The sequence below is a fragment of the Protopterus annectens genome, chromosome 1.part0 (genome assembly GCF_019279795.1).
Source record: "Protopterus annectens isolate FY-2018-M chromosome 1.part0, PAN1.0, whole genome shotgun sequence".
Classification (NCBI taxonomy): domain Eukaryota; kingdom Metazoa; phylum Chordata; order Ceratodontiformes; family Protopteridae; genus Protopterus; species Protopterus annectens.
This window is the reverse complement of record NC_056725.1, coordinates 1,256,901,755-1,256,922,243: the sequence shown is the minus strand read 5'-3', so window position 1 is coordinate 1,256,922,243 and position 20,489 is coordinate 1,256,901,755. Positions and strand designations below refer to the sequence as shown.

At 39.3% G+C, this 20,489-nt stretch overlaps 1 protein-coding gene across 18 annotated transcripts in view; it reads left to right on the top strand.

The window, feature by feature from the left end:
* Nucleotides 1–20,489, top strand: part of SNAP91 (synaptosome associated protein 91) — a 2,005,574-nt gene that overhangs the window by 1,715,050 nt on the left and 270,035 nt on the right. For all 18 annotated transcript variants that reach the window (XM_044066094.1, XM_044066049.1, XM_044066072.1 and 15 more), the window contains one exon: nucleotides 5,311–5,397. In XM_044066094.1, the coding sequence (XP_043922029.1) occupies nucleotides 5,311–5,397 (87 nt within the window). The remainder of the gene's footprint in view (nucleotides 1–5,310; nucleotides 5,398–20,489) is intronic.

Sequence of the window (20,489 nt, the reverse complement as noted above, 5' to 3'; positions counted from 1 at the left end):
TCAGTTCAGCTATGGAGTTAGTGAAGAAGGAGTTGAATGGAGTGGCTATTTCAGGGTCAGATTTGCTGGTGTCAGGGCAAGGGTTGCTTTTGGTACCTGGGTTGAGAAGACAATTAATGGAGTTTCAGAATTGTTTTGGGCTTTTAGATTGGTTAGACTGCAGTTTAATGTAGTAGGCCTTTTTTGTCTCTGATGATTTGTTTTTTTAACTAGGTTGCGGAGTTGTTTATATTTAAGAAAATTTGCAGGCTGCTTGTTTTGATGGTATGTTTTCCAGGATTTCTCTCTCTGTAGCATACATTTTTTGGTATCTTTGGTTAGCCAAGGGGCGGATTTGGTTTTTACTCTTTGTTCTTGGTGGCGCTAGGGAGTTGAGGATGTTTAAGGAGGAGGAGTTGAGGATGTTTAAGAAGGAGGAGTTGAAAAATTCTACAGCATTATCTAGTGGACGGGTTTTTAGTGGGATCCAATTTGTTTCAGGGAGTTAGAGTAGGTAGTTGGGTCAAAATTTGTGAGGTTACGTGTGTGGATGACTTGGTGTAGGTGAGGAGAGGAGTGGGTAGCTCGGTATATAAATGCTGGCAAGTGATCTCCTATAGGGTCGGGTGTGATGCCAGAGTTTAAGATTTTATTGGGATTGGAAGCTAGGATCTGGACTAGTGTGGTACCTGGGGGGTTTGTTTTATTGGGCCTGGTGATGGAGTTAGTAATTTGTGTATAGTTAAATAGAGTGATAGATATGGTAGGATTGGGGTTATTGATTTTATTCCAATCTATGTTTGTCTCCAAGTATATATGTCTCCTGCTTAATATTGGTCGAGGTCCAGAGGAGTATGTCCTCCAGAGTAGTGGTGTTGTTACCAGGGGGGATATAGAGAGCAATGATACAAATGCTTTTGTGGCTATTTACTTTTAGCAGGCCTGTTACTAGTTCTGCATTATTGAATGTGGGGATAGGATTAGGGTATGGAGTGATGGATAGTAGGTTAGAGTAGATTGTCTACCCCACCACCTTTTCTGTTTGGGCGGTTGTGTCTGAGGGATTGGAATCCAGGAGGAAGGATTTCAGAGTCACTAATGTGAGGTTTTAGCCATGTTTCTGAAATGGCTACAATGTCGGGTTGGTTGTAGTTCGACCAGGCATGGGATTGGGTTACTTTATTTCTTAAATTTTGTGCATTAATGGTGAATAATTGAAGGTATTTATGGTTAGCTTTATAGTTTGAGGTGGGGAGATTAGTAGTACAGGTAGTGTTTGGTCCAGGATTTGGATGTATGTCTCCAGCTAAGCAGAGGTAGTTGAGGAAGGGTAGTAGTATTTTTGATTTGGTGTTTAGTAGTTGTGGGAAGTAAAGTATTAGCTTAGGAGTGTAGTACTTAGTTGAGGAGGGAAATTTTATTTTGAAGTAGTGGAGTGGGTTTGGTTGAACTAGTGAAGCGGATATGTTGTGGAAGTGTGTTTTTGAGTGATAAGAAAGGAGATTGGGAGTGGGGGGATAGGATAGGAAGGGTGGGTGGAGTAGGTGGTGGGAGTAGGAGGTAGTGACATATAAAGGGAGTAAGACTAAAATGCAGATAGTTGGAGTGAGAATGGTTTGAGGTAGGAGACCAGGCATGGTGGATAAGTGTAAAGATATAGTAGTGGGAGATGAATTAGTTAGGTGGGAGAGGAGGAGTGACTGAGATAGACAGGTGGATGAAAAGGGGGATGGGGCTGCAGAGGAGGTGATTGGTTGATAGAGAGAAAAGAGGGTGGAGCTGTGCAGGAGGTGATTGATAGAGAGAAAAGGGGGTGGGGCTGTGAAGGAGGTGATTGGTTGATAGAGAGAGGAAGGGGTTTTGGGTTCCAATAAAGGTAGGATATATATGTAAAACAACGTCACTTTCTCAGCATATTTACTTCACATTAACCCTCATTAGATTGTATTGTTTTGAATGCTTCCTGAATTTTGAGCTGAAATGTTTTTTTTTTTTTCTTTTACTCTTGTATAATTATTATTAGCAATCTTTTGCATGTACCTAATCTGTCTGTTTTGGAGCTTTTCTCCCCAGGACTCCATTGAAAACGGGTTATTTTTGGCCCAATGGACTATCCTGGTAAACCAACTGCAAATAAATAAATAAATAAATAGGAGTACTGGGGGTGGATGGGAATTGGGGGCAGGGTAGGAGAGCGGCGTGAGCCCGTAGGACGAATGGAGTGGGAAGAGCTAAAGAGAAGGTGGCTGGCTGAAACCAGTCAGCCAACTGAAGCAGAAAAGTGTGCTTTGTGAATGAAGTACAGGGACAGCAGGGGAAAATGAGGCTGAGGGGAGTAAGGTGGTGAAATACAGCTCAAGTCAAGTCAAATCAGGCCAGTGGGGCAAGTATGAATGGGAGTGGGGGATAGTCTGGGAGAGAAGGAAAACAGATTTAGGAGATCTTAATCAGTAAGTGGGATAGCAGTGCCACCTGGTGGTAAAAATATATATATGAGGTAGCATAGGAGGTAAGAGAGTTAAGGACCGCTGTAGGCTGCTTGGCAAGCGCGGGGTAAAGTACAGGCACCACGGTGGTGAGCACTAGTAAAATATTGCAGTACATGCACTTTATATTTTATCCTGATGGGGCTATAGTTTGGAAGTTCCTTAGAAGGTTGTGGTAGTGTCCCGTAATGGAAGTCTTTTAGGGGTTATTTCCTGGACCATAGTGGGAAGGGTTAATTACACATGCAGCTGTAGGGAGAAGAGCAGAACAAAACAGGTAAACAAGTAAAAGAACTTACAGAGCAAGCTGAGGGAACACAGTTAGAGTCAGCAGCAAGGAAGAAAACAATTTGAAAATGGGGCCTGGAGTCCCAGAATGTAATATCAACTCCTGCAGAGAGCTAATTGGTGGAATGGGGGTTATGAGAGTTTACAACACTCTATGTAGGTGTGACTAGAGCAAGCTCAGAGTCGAGCACAATCACTAAAAACTCTTAACAGAATAAGGCTATGTACTGTTCATAGTAAGAATAAGAGGTTTTGTTGTGTAGTACTATCAGGTAAGAAATAACTTAAAACAGGCTGGGTAAGAAATATCTTAACACAGGCTGGAGTCCAGCATGTAATAGACATAAGTTGGTTGAAACTAACAGGCAGTCTATTAAGAAATGGGAGAAATGGGGGAAATCGCTAACCTTATATTAAACTATGCATTTTATTCTACTCTGACGTGGTGGTTCTGTGGATTTTACTTTATTTTGTTATTTAATATTGTAACAGAGTTAAAAGAACTAGAAGTGGGATCTTTAAAAAATGGAAGGGACAAGTTCCATAAAATAAAAGAAAATTGTGGGAACAATACATATACTGTTCTGGAGGAGGTTTAAGGGATGGCAGGAATTGGGCAATTTATATAGTGTTGGACTGATGATAGTTGTAAAAAAAGAACATGTGATGTGTAATGTATGCAAATGAAAACATGTTAATATGGTTTATTTTCTTTTATATAAATGCATGTTTGTCTGTGTCTTAAGTGATAATTTAATAAATGTGCTAAAACATGAAAAAGATCGGTGCTAAGTAGGACACCAGAGGAGCCTGGGTAGCTGATGCTGGGAAAAGCTGGCATTTGAAGAATGATCATCAGAGCAATAGAAATGTAGGGAAATGGAGCCAATATAGTAACCAATATAGTAACAATTTATGCCAGATCTGGTGATAAAGACAACTGGTGCTTAGGAAGCCAGTGCAGAGAGAAAAAAGAAAGCACTGCACAGAGAAGTTAGAAAAAATTCCTGACACACCAGCCTGTAGGGACAGAGGTAAGATTGTTTGAAGTGGTGGGCATCACACTTGCATAATTCTAAGGCCATTTGAATGTAATTGATAGCTGACAAAGCAGGGAGCTAAGTCTGCTGTGTGCCCTTTTACGCATAATATAACAATCACCCTCCCATAGCCTGGCTTTTCCCTCGTTAATGCAAGATGTATGGTGCTGTATTGTTGTAGCCTGCTTAGAGTAATATAATAGTCAGACCCCCCCATCCCAAAGCCTCCCCTTAGTGTCCACACTAATGCAAAGTGCATGTTATTTCCCCTGCTGTGTTTAAGCCCCTCCTACAGTGCTGTTCTGCTGCATGCACTGTTGGAATGAACACCATACAGTACCACGGCATCCCATTCATTTCAGCCATGCTTGTTACTGAGCACCATGCGATAGTCACACAGCTCTGATTTACATTATCATGCCTGATGGTGCAACATCTGAGACACAGTAATAAGCTAGTATTCAGTGCAGGTGGTAATTCTGTCACACCTTTTTTTTTTTTTTTGGAATTGCTGTATTCTTTTGTATTCCATTTAGAAATTCATTTTATGTGACATTTTTAACAGTGTTAAATCATTTTCAGAGAGTTCAATATTAGCAAAGCTTACTTTCATACTAAGTGTTGAATTGAATACACTGTTTGCCTATGCATTTATAATATAAGTTCATGTTTGTTACAAGTATGGAAGGCTGAAATGATCATCGACCTTCTACCATATAAAATAATATAAATTAGGGTTGTATTTTGTTTTTGCTTTTAAAACAATGTTTTGAGCTCAGTTTTGATACTTGGTACAAAACCATCAGAGAGATAAGTACCCATTTGTTTTATGGAAGAAAATTGACATCTAAAAAATTCTAATCAACAAGATTACGTTTTTGTTCTCTTTTAATTTATTATTATTTTTTATTTTATTTTCCATTTTTAGTCTCCCTATTTTTAGTCTTGAAATGGCAGTAGGTGTTGTGTATGGTTATTGAATTTGCTTTAAATTTGTCCGAAGTTAAATAATTTATTTTGGAAGAGGTGGATTTGTGTAGTGGATTTTACAATTTGTCTCCGCTTAAGGGCATAGTATCCTGTGATTTTTCTTAGTATAAGTGCTTCATCAGTTGGAATCTGATCTTATGCATCCTCTGACTGAAGAACAGTGTTTGAAAACTACATTGTATTGGACTCTAAAATGAGCAGAAATTAATGATCTCTGTGGGAGATAAATCCCCCATATTTGCAACTGTCAACTGTTATAAATAGCTTTGAAGTCACTATAAATTGGAGAAAGGAGATAGCTCCCTAACAGCAATACAGAGATTCACTAAACATTTTGAAGAAGTGAATCAATTGATTTAATTCTGACTGACTGAATGAATGACCAGTTGCCATTATTTCTAGACAGAAAGTTCATAAAATTCCTTATCTGTTGATAAATGAATCGTCCGTAAAACAGAAGTGCGCATTGATGTGCTGAAGTTGATTTTGTACTTAACACTAATTAATACTTATCTCACTTGCTGCAGTGGATGCATTTACACCACCATCATCAGCTCTACCTGCTGCCTCCCCTGCAAAACAGGATTCGTCAGCTGTGCTTGACCTTTTTGGTGGTGAGTATTGTTTCTGCATGCTGGGATAGCAGCAGTGTGTGTCTGTATGCATGTTCATTGTACAATAAACTTCAGTTCTTGCTTTATGTACATTGACATACATTACTGAACTGTCATGCATGCCACAAGATAACCAACACTCCAACATCCCTCTACAATGCATTCCTGTAATGAAAGGTATTCAACTGCATAGGGGCTCCAAGTCATTGTGACTCAACCTTTTGCCACAGAACTAACAGGAAATGTATTTGATTAATAGGGTGAAACCGTTATGTCTGAAAATCCGGTTTCTGTTTTTTTTCCCTTTTAAAATAGTCTATAGGACAAGTAAATGTGTTTTAACAGTTAACAGATTTTGTTGTGAAATGAAAACAACATAGTTCTTAATTTTTGTTGGACAAGTCATTGTCAACTAGTTTAGACACAAGTTTGTACAGGGCTTTACTCCAGAGTTTTCCTTGTTCCCTAGAAGTGAGATGGGCTCTACCCAGTTTTGGATCAGAGTGATTTCATCAAGAGAGTGTGACATTTTGTATGGTTCTCCAATAAGAAGTCTTGCCTGTTTTGTCAGAGGAACACTCTGTGACTATGTCACAAAAACAGGCATTGGATAATCTTAAGAAAAACAGGAAGATTGTTGTCAGCCCAGCTGACAGAGGGTGTGGTGGTGGTATGGGACTGGGACATGTATGAGTTAGAGGCACATAGACAGTTTTCATCAGAAAATGTTTTGGATCCAACACCAGTATTTAAGAAAGAAATTGATCAATTCTTGGAATTGGCAAGGGAAGAAGGTATCATTACTAAAGATACCAAGACCCAGCTTATGATTAAGGATCCTGAAAGACAATATTTCTACATGTTACCTAAGACCCATAAGAACAAACAAAAACCTCCAGGTAGACCAATTGTCTCAGGTACAGGGTCTCTAATGGAGCCATTATCTGTTTTTCTAACATATTCTCTAAAAACACTTCTATCATATGTAAGATCTAGAATACAAGATACAACAGACGTTTTGAACATAATTTAAGATGCTCAGATGGAACCAGGATGGTATATGTGTACCCTTGATGTAATGTCCCTATACACAAACATTCCTCATTGGGCTGGTGTAGAGGCAATTAATTATTGGTTGGACAAAATTTCTTTATGTAGTCCGTGATTTAACACATTATTAGTCTGTATAGTAGAACATGTACTAAACAAAAATGTATTCTATTTTCAACAAGAATACTATTTGCGTTTAAGGGGAACATCTATGGGAGCATCATTTGCCACCATATATGCAGATGTGTTCATGGGTTATGTGGATGCACAGCTTATTCATGATCCTATGCATAATTTGTACTTAAAATCAATGGATATATGGCGTATATACCTAGACGATTGTTGGTTGGTGTGGTGCTCAGATGTGGAATATTTGAATGAATTTGTGAAGTATCTTAATGATAATAAATGGGGACTATAGTTTGCATTAAGTTATAGTTCCACAAAAATAGTATTTTTGGATGTGGAAATCTATGTGCAACAGGACGGGACTTAAGTCAAGTACATAGGAAACATCCAGAGGTCAATACAATGTTGCATTCAGATAGCTGTCATCCTAAACATATCATTAAGAATATTCCGAAGTCTCAATTTATGAGAATATGACGAATATGTTCAACAGGGGAAGCGTTTTCGGCACAGAGTCAACAGTTGATAGGTTTTTGAATAAGGGATATAATTTGAGACAAGTTATGGATTCAAGCAATTATGCTCATAATTTAAATAGGCAGACCTTGTTGAAATATCAAACTAAAAAAACAGTTTCTAATATCCAGCTGAGGTTGGTTAATGGTAGCAGTATTTCAGTTTTGATTAGTATTATTAATAAACATTGGGGTATTTTGACCTCAGAAAATTTATTGAGGAATATAATTCCCCTCTAAATGTCTTTTTTCATATAGGAGGGGTAAGATTATTGGTGGATGGTTAAATCACTATAAACAACCTTCTGTGTACAGTAATTCAGTACAAAAGTTGACTTTAGGAGGTGAGGTGATGCGTGGATGTCAGCACTGTAATCACTGTAGCTTTTGTATTTATGTGAATAAGACAAAAGAGTTCACTTATCGCAATACTCCACTTGTTTTTGATGTACAGGTTTATGGGAATTGTAGCTCAGACTGGGTTATTTATTTGGTGAACTGCAATTGCCAAGCATTTTATGTAGGGCAGACTGCCCGACCTATAAAATTACGTATCTCTGAACATCTAAGCGAGATTAGATGTGCCTGATTATCAAATACACTTTATAAACACACTAAACAACATGTTTCAGTCCAGTTCAGGTTTAGTATTATAGATAGGGATATGAGTAATGATAGGGTCAAAATAGGTTGGCATGATATTCTGGATAAAAAAGAAAGGAAATGGATTATTTTGTTAGGTGCACTATGTACACCAGGTTTGAATGAGCATTTGTGATGGACCAATGGAAATAGACAAGGTTATATAAATGGTGGGTGGAATGATACTAGTATTATGCACTGAAGATGGCTTATTAGCCGAAACCGGTCTGTTTTTTGTTTTATTAAATGGAATTGCTGACCAATTTGTGCTGGTCTGTGTGTTTTTTTTGGAATAGTTCAGTGTTTGGCCGTGCACTTTTCCGTTACTGGAGTGTTTGGGTCTGAGTGCTAGTATTCTCAGGTGTATTCTAAATCTAGTTTGTCATATAAAATTTTGGGGATAACACAAGTATAGGAGAAATGTTGTATTAGACCTGATGAATTGTAACTATCAGACTGACCTGTCACATGATAGGGGAATGTTTTAATAAACCACACCTGTTTTAGCAGGACGTAACTGCAAGTAGAAAACTAACCACACTGAAATTTTTCCCTCCTTTCTTGAATTGCTTGTTCTTTAGCTTTGCTGCAGCTCTTTGGTCAGCTATAGTCTTCATGAGTTCCTCTGTAAAATTTTCAGATAACTAAATAGAAGCTGCCTTAATGACAAATATTAGCAATATTTTCAAAAAGCTTCCATTGCTAGACTGATATATGGAAAAACATTTTCAAACAATATCCATAATAACATCCTGCTTCATCAAAAAGTCATTACCCATGTATTTCTGTCTTGTATTCATGTTTATTAACATGCAAAGATTAATCACTCTGTCAGAAATGCAATAGTTACAATCTGAGAACTTTTTTGTTAAAGAACTTTTTTGTTAAAAAATACTCCAAATGAGTGAGAACTTGCTAAGTGCTTTTGGTGTACACTTTGAAAAATGCAATAAAAGTAGCAGAAGTTACTTTACTGTAAAATGTTGATTTCTTTTTTATTATTATTAATAAATAAAACAACTTCCAGAAATGAATTTGCTTTGTTAAAGTGAGTCTGGTCAGACTGTTAAAGTTCAACCAAAAGTCTCTCTACAAATCAAGAAGTAACTAATCAGTAATGTGATCATACAAGCCGTTACTATTTCTGAAGTAATATTTTACAACTTAAAAAAAAAATTAGACACATGAGTAAGTACACATAGTTTGGGCTGAGTTTTTCTTTTTATTGCAAAAATATGCTACTATTAAAAATAAAAAAGAAAAGAGGAAGTGTACAATTAACTACGTTCAGTTACATTTCAAATTAGCATCTTTATGGCGTAAAGTGCCAGACTTCAAAGTAAAGACAGTTTCGTTATATAAAAGCAAAAGCGTAAGGGTCTTATCACTTCTGTTATTAAAATGCATTTGTTCAGACACAGTGACCTGTAAACTATGAAACTGACCAGAATGGCTATTTTTAGTGTCAGTGCTATGTTCTGCAGCTTTACCTTAAACTTGGAGCAGAAATAGCCCTCGTGCTGTTTCTTTGTCTTGTTGCTTTTAATTATTTTGGCTGTGCTAGATGACCATGTCACCTGCTTAAAGGATTGTATTTATTGTAACAGCTATGTAGAGCATAGAATTTAAGTATTTTTAAATAACAAAGTTAACATCCATGATCAGGCTCCAGAGATATTTCTTTTATAGTTGGGTATATAGGACATTGTGTAGTTTTACTTGGGGAGATCTGTTATTCAACGGAATGTCACTGGTATCTGTGGTGAGCACTGATTTGAGTAGCCAGTCGTGGTCAGTAGTATTAAAGTGATCTCTGTGGTCTGTAAAGAAACAGCTTGTTACAAGGCCTTGTCCATGTATGCACGTTTGGATTTGGTCTGTAAGTAGCCAAAATGCAGAATGTGCATATCTTCTAGGTCTGAAACCTTGCTGATCATTAACAAATATTTTGTATTTGTGCAGGTGTTCTAAAGCTGATATGACATTATTTGCTGAAGTAACTTTAATAGGCTGGTTAAGAATGAAGTTGTATGGTGATATTGTGACAGTGCATGCAGGTGAATTATTTTACATTTTGGAGTTACTGTCAATTATTTACAATGTGAGAGGAATATATCATTTATGGATGATAAACTGAGTATGAGTAATAGTGTTTCTTTCTAATCTGCTACAGTCTTTAAGTATTTTGGATTATTGATGGAATCCTGAGATTGCTGTAATGGTAGCGTGTAGGATATTTTATGTATTTGATTTTTGGTTATTTTTCTGAAGCAGACGTTTGGGTTGTAAGAGTTATTGTTTTGTGAATGATAGCCTTGTGGCCCTATGGATGCTAAAATCTTTGCCTAATATTTTTGTTACAGCAGCATGATTTCTGATACCGACAGTAACACACTCTACCATAGTATGTACTTCTTTTTGTCGTCTTCATGTTTGTTACCTCTTGCCAAAAGAGCCTGGGATGGCTTAGACATTGAATTTGCTTTTTAGCAATCTGTGTTAGTAAAATAAGTGATGCCTGTTGATTTTCATATCACCCATTTCGGATTCCCAAATTTCATTTGTTTTACCTCAGGATTAAGAAAAGAATCCCTCTCTCCAATAAGATAGAGAGGAACATTAACCAGAATTCCCTACTGTATCCTAACTCAGCAACAACACCTGCATTAAAAAACAAATTTAACATCAGCTGCACTTTAAAAAAAATACTGAACAAAAAGCTACATTATGTTACATAATGAATGTCACTGCTAAAACTAAGTAATTATAAACATGTAGTTTGACGTACACGTGTGTACTACAGTGGATCTGCACGCTCTGTCATGAATCCACACTGGAAATACAGAAATGAAAGCTTTCCTAGCTAGAGGACATTATCTGTTCATGTTCCAAGGTCTTTCACATCTTTGTTTTGCAGGGGGGGGTGTTTTCCATACTGTAAGTTATGTAGAGAGTTTGTTTACCAAATGCAGCAATATTGCATTTTTAGCATTTAGTTTTAGACTTTTTTGCAGCATCAGTGAGAAGTAAGTTCACTTTGTTTGTTCTGCATATCAGAAGGGGATTTCATTATAATACTCCGTTTACAATCATCTGCAGAACTGGTTAATCACAGTTCTCTGTTTGGGATTTGGAGATCAGAGAAGTAGATGTCAGGTAGCACAGGTCCTAGCATAAATCACTATGTGACCCCACTGGCTAACTTCATCCTCTCGGAGGACATGCCTGCCGTCTTCACTGTGTGGGTTCTAGTGCTCATCCAATTTGCTATCCATCAAACAACATCAGGATTAGTTTTGCTTGTAAAAATCTATTGGCATTTGGTGTGGTATCAGATGCCTTGGTGATGTCATTGTATGCTTTGTGGACAGAATGACCACCATCCATGGCTTACCTTACCCTCTAAAAGAATTCACTAAATTCATTAGACAGAATCAACTCATAACAAAGTCACACTGCTGTCGATCAAGTTTTTATAAGATTTTTATATCATGTTTTATCATGTCAGTTATGACCATTCCATGGCTTTGGAAATGAGGCTTTTCAGGGTATTGCTTCTGTAATTCGCAAGGTCCATGCAAAACTGGTATATGACGATCATATCTCAACTGTGCAGATTTTCACAGAATGTCCAGATTTTTGCCTCATATTTTTGGTTCATTTTTCAGAAATTGTGGTTTTCTGGCAAATTAGTTGCAAATCATTAAAGACTGAAGTTAGAAAATAATGACAGACAGTTGAGTTTCAGATTTCATACCCTTCCAAAAATTCATGCTAATGCAAAACCTGTTATTCTGTCAACTTTCTAAGTTTGTAAGAGCAGTATTTAAAAATTGTCTGTATTTTTGGGCCCTTGTCCCACCTTTATTTATGGCTTTGATCAGAGTTCTTACTCTATGAGGTTGAGAGGTATGTATGACATACATCTGGTACAAAGGCAATGGATAACCTCATGTTGAATTTCTCTGTCTCTCCCTCTCACTGTCTGTCTCTCTATATATATTGTTGTTCGTCCAGCTTTGTCAACGATGACCAAGGACATCACGTCAAGGAGGTTAACTGAGTACGGTGTGTCCGGCTGTGGCTGATCAGTCCAATGTGGGCTCAGAAAGCTCTGTCGCACGTCGCGCACAAGCGGTCTGTTGGATTGGTTGACAAAGAGCTGCCTGTGAATTTACGCAGCTCATGCTTCCTCTGCATGTCTCCAGTCCTGTTCTGCTCGTAGGAGGTAGCACTTTTGCTGATGTAGCTTCACCAGGTAGGGCGGTCTCGTGCTAGGATTTCCTAGGAGTCCAGGTCAATGCCAAAGCTCTTCTGAGAGATGTTCAGCATGCCCTTGAAGTTATTTTTATGCCCACCTTGTGTGTGTTTTCCTCCCAAAAGTTCACCATAGAATAGTCTCTTGGGGAGGAGTGTGGCATACGTACAGTGTGGCCTGCCCACCTGACTTGGGCTCTTCTCAGCAGGGTGTAGATACTTGGCAGTCCAGCTTGGGAGAGGACAACTGTGTCTAGAACTTTGTCCTAATTTTCAGCAGCCTTCTTAAGCAGTTCATATGGAAATGATTTAGCTTTTTGGCATGACGCTTGTACACAGTCCATGTCTCACAGGCAAACAGTAGTGTGGGCAGTACGACTTGTTACACCTTCAGCTTTGTGGACCGTTTAACACCTCTCCCACGCTGACTCCCGCAGCCACCCAAATGCAGAGCTTGCCTTGGCATTGAATGTGTCTACCTCCTCGTCAATGTTCAGAAATCTGGAGTGTGCTGCCGAGGTATGTAAACTTTTCAACAGCCTTCAGGCTCTTACCTTCAGCGGTGATAGTTGGTTCCACATATGTCTTCTGCGGTGCAGTCTGATACAAAACCTCAGTCTTCTTAGTATTGATTGTGAGGCCAAGGTTTCTGCAGGCAGTGGAAAAGCAGTTCATACTCTGCTGCATCTGTGCCTCTGTGGCAGCATTGTATGTGCAGTCAGCTGCGTACAGGAAATAGTGCCTAAAATCCTCTTCAACCTTGGTCTTGGCCTGTAGACTCCACAGGTTGAAGAGCCTGTCATCAGTCCTCTATCTGATCTTCATGCTGGTTTCTTCGTCATTGCAGAAGCCATCTGACAACATGGCCGAGAACATCATGCTGAACAGCATGGGTGCCAGTACACAGCCTTACTTGACTCTGTTGGTAAATGGGGCGGCACTGGAGGAGTCTACATCGTCCAGTACTCGAGCAAGCATGCCATCGTGGAACTGGGGCACCATATTGATGAATTTGCCTGGGAAGCCTAACTTCTCCATGATCTACCATATAGCCCCTCAGGACTGATGGTGTCAAAGGCTTTGGTCAGGTCCACAAATGTTATGTAAAGGTCTCTGTTTTGTTCCTGGCACTTCTCCTGAAGCTGACTTGCTGCAAATATCATGTCCACTGTCCCTCGGCCCTCTCTAAAGCTGCACTGACTGTCTGGCAGGTGTCTATCTTCCATGTGTTGACTGAGGCAATTGAGGAGGACTCTGGCAAGGATTTTGCTGGCAATGACCAGGAGAGAGATTCCTCTGATTGTCACAAGACTGCCTGTTTTTCTTTCTCTTGTAGAGATGGATGATGGAGGCATCCTTCAGCTCCTGGGGGAATAACTTCCTTTTGCCAAATGGTGAGGAAGAGCTCAATGAGCTTCTGTAACAAGACTGGACCCCTGTCTTGTAGATTTTGGCTGGAATGGAGTCAGAGCTTGGTGCTTTACCATTGGAGAGAAGCTTAATTGCTTCCTTAACCTCTGATCCCTTTGGGGGTTCTACCAGGGAGGTATTAATGGCAACCTGTGGCATGAGGTCAATGACTTTGGCATTGATAGAGGAAGGCCTGTTCAGGACATTGTTGAAGTGCTCAGCCCATCTTTCCAGGATGGCTTTCTTGTCAGTGAGCAGGGTGGACCCATCGGCACTGAGCAGTGGTAATGTTCCAGAGGACTGTGGCCCATAGATGGTCTTCAGGGCATCATAGAAACACTTGGAGTTGTTGCTATCAGCATACTTCTGGATCTCATCTGCCTTTCTGCTGAGCCAGGAGTCTTGCATCCCTCTGAGCCTTGCTTACATCTTCCTTTTGATGGAGTTATAGACTGCTTTCTTGGAAACTGATGTAGTGTCTTGCTGGAGGGATCTGAAAGCTTCACGCTTCTTATCCAGCAGCTTCTGAATGTTTTCTTCATTGTCATCGAACCAGTTCTGGTGTTTGCCTCTGTGTTCAGGTCCGAGTGAGAGCAGTGTTGTAGACCACATCCCTAAAGGCTGCCCAGTCCTCTTCTGCACCATTGGTGCCAAAGCTGAGTTGTCGGTCAAGCTTACTGTCAAGGTCCTTATTGAGGTTCTGGCATGCTGTTCTAACTTGCTGACATTCAGGCGCCTTTTGGTCTATTTTCCCTGCGGGCACCACCTAGGCTAGATGTGCATGTTAAGTTTTGAGAGGATGAGTCTGTGGTCTGTCCAGCAGTCTGTGCCACACATGGCCTTAGTCAGTCTAACATCCTGCCTGTCCCTTCTCCTTACTATGACATAATCATTAAGATGCCAGTGCTTGCTGCGTGGGGACATCTTATTATGGTTAGGTAGGTGGAAGACTGTAATTATGATCAACAGGTCATGAGCTGTGCAGGTCTTCAGAAGTTGATGCCCATTGCTGTTGCTTTTGCCGACTCCATTCCTCTCATTAACTCCCTTCCATGTCTGGTAGTCTGCACCAACTCTGGTACTGAAGTTGCCTAAGATGACAAGCTTATCTGCCCTGGGCACAGATGCTGTGAGGGACTCCCAAGTCTTCATAAAACTTGTCTTTGATCTCCTTTAAATTTGTCATGGTGGGGGTATATGCATTGATGAAGGTGGCGTGGCACTTTCCTTTCAGGGAGAGCCACAGAGACATGAGTCAGTCATTGAATCCTTTTAGAAGGCTGGCTAATTTGCTGATCAGATTAGATCTGATGGCGAAACCCAGTCCTGCTTCACGACATTCATCGCTGCTGCAGCCACTCCAGAAAAAGATATAACCGGCTTTAACTTCTGTCAGCTGGCCTTCATCTGTGAACCTGGTTTTGCTGAGGGCTGCTGTGTGAATGTTGTACCTGCTGAGTTCCCTTGTGACAAGTGCTGTCCGTCTCTCAGGTCTGTATGTTTTGGAGCTGTCAATGAGCATGTGCACATTCCATGTGCCAATGGTGAACGAAGTCACTGATATATTTTTTTTTTGTGATTTGACCATATTGTTGGGATCCCTGTCTGCCACGGCAAGCAGGCTATGTTTAGGGTACCTTTTCTAGCCCCTTCCTCAGACCATGGAGGTTAGCAGAATGATTCTAAATAGGGCTGCCGAACTCCATATTACACTACAAGAAAAACCTCACCAGTCTTGAGTTTTCACTATGTGATACCTTAAACCTCCTGTCATAGAGGCCCATAGGATATATGCAAATGACCCCTGAAGGACATCAAGTGTTTCAGCTATATCCCATAGGCCTCTAGTTCAGGAGTGTTTAAGGTATCACATAGTGAAACCTCTTCTAGATTTTACTGATTGGTTTGTCTGTGTGACCTTTTTACTCTGGTGTATTTATGTACAGTGGATATAAAAAGTGTACATACCCCTGTTAAAATGTCAGGTTTTGTGTATAAAAAATGAGACCACAATAAATCATTTCAAAACTTTTCCCAACATTAATGTGACCTATAACCTGTACAATTAAATTGAAAAACAAACAAATCTGTTAGGGGAAAAAATATAAAACAAAAAAATGTACTATAAGCTGGTTGCATAAGTGTGGACACCCTTAAACTAATGCTTTGTTGAAGCATCTTTTCATTTAATTGCAGCATTCATTCTTCTAGAGTAGGAATCTATCACAATGACACATCTTGACTTGGCAATATTTGCCCACTCTAAGCGCTCCAAATCTGTCACATTGTGAGGACATCTCTTATGCACAGCCCTGTACAGGTCACCCCACAGATTTTCTGTTGGATTTAGGTCTGGGCTGTGGCTGGGCCATTCCAGAACTTTAATTTTCTTCTGGGGAAGCTATTCTTTTGTTGATTTGGATGCATGCTTGGGGTCATTGTCATGTTGAAAGGTGAAATTCCTCTTTATCTTCAGCTTCTTAGCAGATGCCTGAAGGTTTTGGGCCATAAGTGACTGGTATTTGGAACTGTTCGTAATTCCCTCCACATTGACTAAAGCCCCAGTTCCAGCTGAAGAAAAGCAACCCCAAACCATGATACTGCCACCACCATGCTTCACTGTGGGGATGGTGTTCTTTTGGTCATGCAAAGTGTTGTTTTTGTGCCAAATGTACCTTTTGGAATTGTGGTCAAAAAGTTGAAACCTGGTCTCATCAGACCATAACACATTTTCCCACATGCTTTTGTGAGACGATGTACTGTTTTGCAAATTTTAGCTGGGCCTGAATGTTTTTCTGTGTAAGAAAAAGCTTTGGTCTTGCAACCCTACTCCATAGTCCAGACATGTGGAGAACATGGGAGATTGTTGTCACATGTAGTACAAAACCAGTACTTACCAGAAATTCCTGCAGCTCCTTCAGTGTTGCTGTAGGTCTCTTGGCAGCCTCCCTGACCAGTTTTCATCTTGTCTTTTCATCAGTTTTGGTGGGAAGTCCAGTTCTTTGCAACATCACTATTGTCCCACATTTTCTCCCCTTTTTGATGACTGTCTTCACTTTGTTCCATGGTATATCCAATGCTGTGGAAATTTTTTGTAGCCTTCTCCTGACTGATGACTTTCAACAATTAGATCCCTTTGATGCTTTGTAAGCTGTCTCTGAACCATGGCTTTTAATGTAGCAGGCAATTGAGTAAATGTCAGGAAAATCCTACTGGGACAGCTGAACTTTATTTGGGGTTAATCAGTCTCTTTAATTGATGGGATGTCTGTACCCAAGAAGACAGAATGTTGTAATTAAATCAAAAGGTGCTTCAACAAAGTATTAATTTAAGGGTGTGCTCACTTATGCAACCAGCTTATTGTATGTTTTTTATTTCTTTATATTTTTCCTCTAACAGATTTGTTTGTTTTTCAATTGAATTGTACAGGTTATAGGTCACATTAAAGGTGGGAAAAGTTTTGAAATGATTTATTGTGGTCTCATTTTTTTATATCACAAAAACCTGGCATTTTAACAGGGGTGTGTATACTTTTTATATCCACTGTGTACATCTATATATGTATGCATTTTTGAAGAGTACTTTTTGTTTGTGATGTTTATATATATATGGGTTTTGTATAGATGTCTTTGGGGTGGAATTTGCACTGAATTTGTTTGATAATGTGTTCTGGATAAGACTAGGTAGAGCCATTGTGAGTAAGTTCAGAGCAATGTTGGGTGTTATTTTGTAATTTACCTGACATAAGTAAAAAAATTGTCATTATCCTTAGCTTTCCATGCCAGCCTAAGTTCATGAGAAGCCTTTGTTTTCTTGATGGTACTTTTCAGTGTCTTGGGTAACCATGGGATACTGATCTTGACCTAGTTTTGCTGTATTTTGTCATGAGCTTTTTCCTTTTATTGCATTTTTTGTTTGTCTATAGACCACCAGGCTAGTTTGCTTTTACCCTTCCTATTTTGTTTACTGTTGGTAAAGACTGACATATTTGTATGTTTTTTAGGTGAGTGTAGGATATGTTTGCATAACTACTAGCCATGTTATCTTTTTTGAGGGTTACATTTATACTTTAACTTTGAGGCTTCATTGTAAAATTGTAGGATAAATTTTTGAAGTCCATGAATACTGTGATATTTGCATTTACCGGTTTAGGGATTTTGAAAATTAAGGTTACCAGTTTGTGATCAGACTTGACTGGGGAAGGGTATACCAGTGGGATAGTGTATATAGTTGCTATATTTGTAAGGAGCATGTTCATAGGTGTTTACTAGGCTAATGACCACAAGGTACATTTTTAAGCCTAGCCATGCATCTCAAATCTCTGACAAGTTCTGATACCCTTGATAACTGTATGCATGGGCCTAAGAGATGAACCATTTACAGGTTGTCTGTGTCCATTAGAGACATAGGTGCCAAACCAGGGATGAATTTCCGGTTTTTCAGTCAAGAATGTTTTGTCTTCTAGTGGTCAGTTTGGCTATTACATCCAGGGAATTCTTGTTTATGGGCATAGCCCACATTTGAGGTGTGTGTTTCCTAGTTTAATCAATGAGTAGTTAGTCTCTCAGGATGATGAGTTTTTGTGTATTTGAGGTTCATCCAGTATACTTAAATGGCTGTGTTTTCTGTGGGTCATCGAATTCCTGTAACATGCTATGATCTGATACTTGGTTTTATTTCTATTGAGGTGAGTCTCAATAAGTGGGTTTTTTTGTGCCTCTGGGAATCTGCTTTGAGATAATATGGTCTTTAATCAATAATGATACTCCATCACTGTTCCAGTTTGGTGCAATCCCCCACTGGTGTCTTTTATACTTATAAACTAAGTTTCAGTGATAATGCGCACATTAATGTGCTCCTAATGCAGGAGGGCTTCAAGGTCATATAGTTTATTTATTTATTTATTTATTTTTTATTTAGTCCTGTAGAGTTGAGCAGTAACACTTTAATGATGTTTGGTGATTTACTTGAAAGATCCATTATCAGGACACTGTAACTGCAGCAAATGCTTTAACCAGTATGTGGAAGCCCTGGAATGAGAGGTGCAAGCCATCCTTGGAGAAGCAAGTATGGCTGGGCAGCAGTTCATCTTGTGCTGACATGTACATTATCCCCATCGAATGACGTCAGATTTTCAGCCAGTTGTTGAAATCTGTCATCTTTTGCTTTTATCTCAGTTTCATTCTTGGTGAAGGTAGGAGTACACTCAATACCAGAGTTATGCCTCCATTTTGACATGCATGGAAAGCTTGGAAATGTCTTTCTGCATAGCCTTTAAAGATTTGCACTCCAGGTCTTTTATACAGAAATGGACCACCACAGTGTCCTAGTCATATTTGTTCATCTTAAGGGTCTTGAGGGCCATTCAAATATGAGAGATATTTGCAACTGAAAGATAACTCAGTTTCACTTTATTTTTGTTAGAGTCTGTGTGTCTTACTGTTGAATCTGCAGTCACCAGTATAATGTATTAGCAGAGGGTTTAAGCATACTCTATTTGGAATGAGTGTTTTCCTGCTCATTCTTAGTTATGGATCTGGTATTATGTGTCGTTGCTTCTAATTTCTATTGTGACCTAGTATTGTTTAAGCTTCAAGGCTTAGGCAATGCCCTTTTTTACAGTCCCAGTATGTGATAATTTTCCATGTGTTTGTGTGGTGTGTATGAAGGTGTATAGTGCACACAGGTTGTGGTCTTTTGTGAGAATAATGCTTCAATCATATTTAAATATTTGCATCTCTCACAGGTAGTTTGTGATGAGGTAAGTAGTTCATTGTCTGTGAGCTTCAAAGTGTTGCTATACTGCCTGAGTATGCCAAGTGTTTTGAGACTAGCAACTGATGGAAGACAAGCGTAGTGACTTTCCATTTAGTCCAGTAGTTTCAAAAACTAGTTATATAAAGCTTAATCATATGTTTGTGGTTTGCTGAATACATCCTTTTTCAGGGTAGTTGCACTACTACCTTTTTCCTTCCTAAGACTAAGCACTGAACAACAAAAATGGCTACCACACCATTGATATTATCCTACAAGTAGTATTGTGAATAATCTCAAGACCTGATGGAATAGATGCAGCAATGAGAGCAGTTGCTATCCTTCAGCCAGGCCTCCATATAAACACAAGATTGACTATAGGGAGAACAATAAAAACTATACCTTTCTTATTATAGATTGAGCTGGCATTAAGCAGCACAGCCCTTATGAGGGCATGTGGAAGCAGGTTCTGCCCAAAGGCTGGGGATGTTAACCCACCACCCAAGTTATAACCTCATGACTGGGAACATCTGGTAATGCTTTGCCATCTGGAAAATCTAATCCTGACATAGTTCCCTAAATCAGGATATGCTGCACAGAAGTGCCTCCAGGCCTCAGCCATGTGACTCTTAGCAATTCCTCATCTCGTACATTTTAAGGAGTCTGAGAGATCACAGCAGAGTTAAATGGGCGTAAGTCAAATGGGAAGCCCCTGGGATTGTAGAGTTCTGCATTAGAATGATAGAAGAAAGGTGATTCAGTCACCAAAGTGCAAGCTTTGCTCAATTAGTACATTGTAATAATAATAAAAATGCACACATAGAGTTGAAAGAGTAAGGTATGCACATTGTTCAATGAATAAAGACTTCCAACAAAAACTTTTCAGGCAGAAACAGAAAATTAGATATTAAAAACTGTACTGATCCATGTAGTTCTTCTCTTTCCAGAAGCATTTCGTTTTGCCATTCATCCCAAGGCTCCACTGGACATCATGGAGAATGACTTTTCTCTTCTAGAAACTGCCCCAACAGATAGTAATGGCCAGATGTAGAAACACCAGGTCTTAATAAGCTGTTCATGTAAGGGGGCAGACCACCTGTACAGTCTGCTGATATTTCCTCAATGCTTCTAAGCTCCTAGTCTTACGGCAGAGGAGGTAGCAAATGACATAATACATTCAGAGATTGCTATGGACCACACTCCCCGATTATCTGATCCATGTGGAACAAATCCAGCCATAGCAGCACTCAAACAGCAACAATCCAAGCTTATCTGAAGAAGCAGGACCAGGAGATGAAAACAAAAAGACCAAAACCCCAAAATTCTAAGAAACCA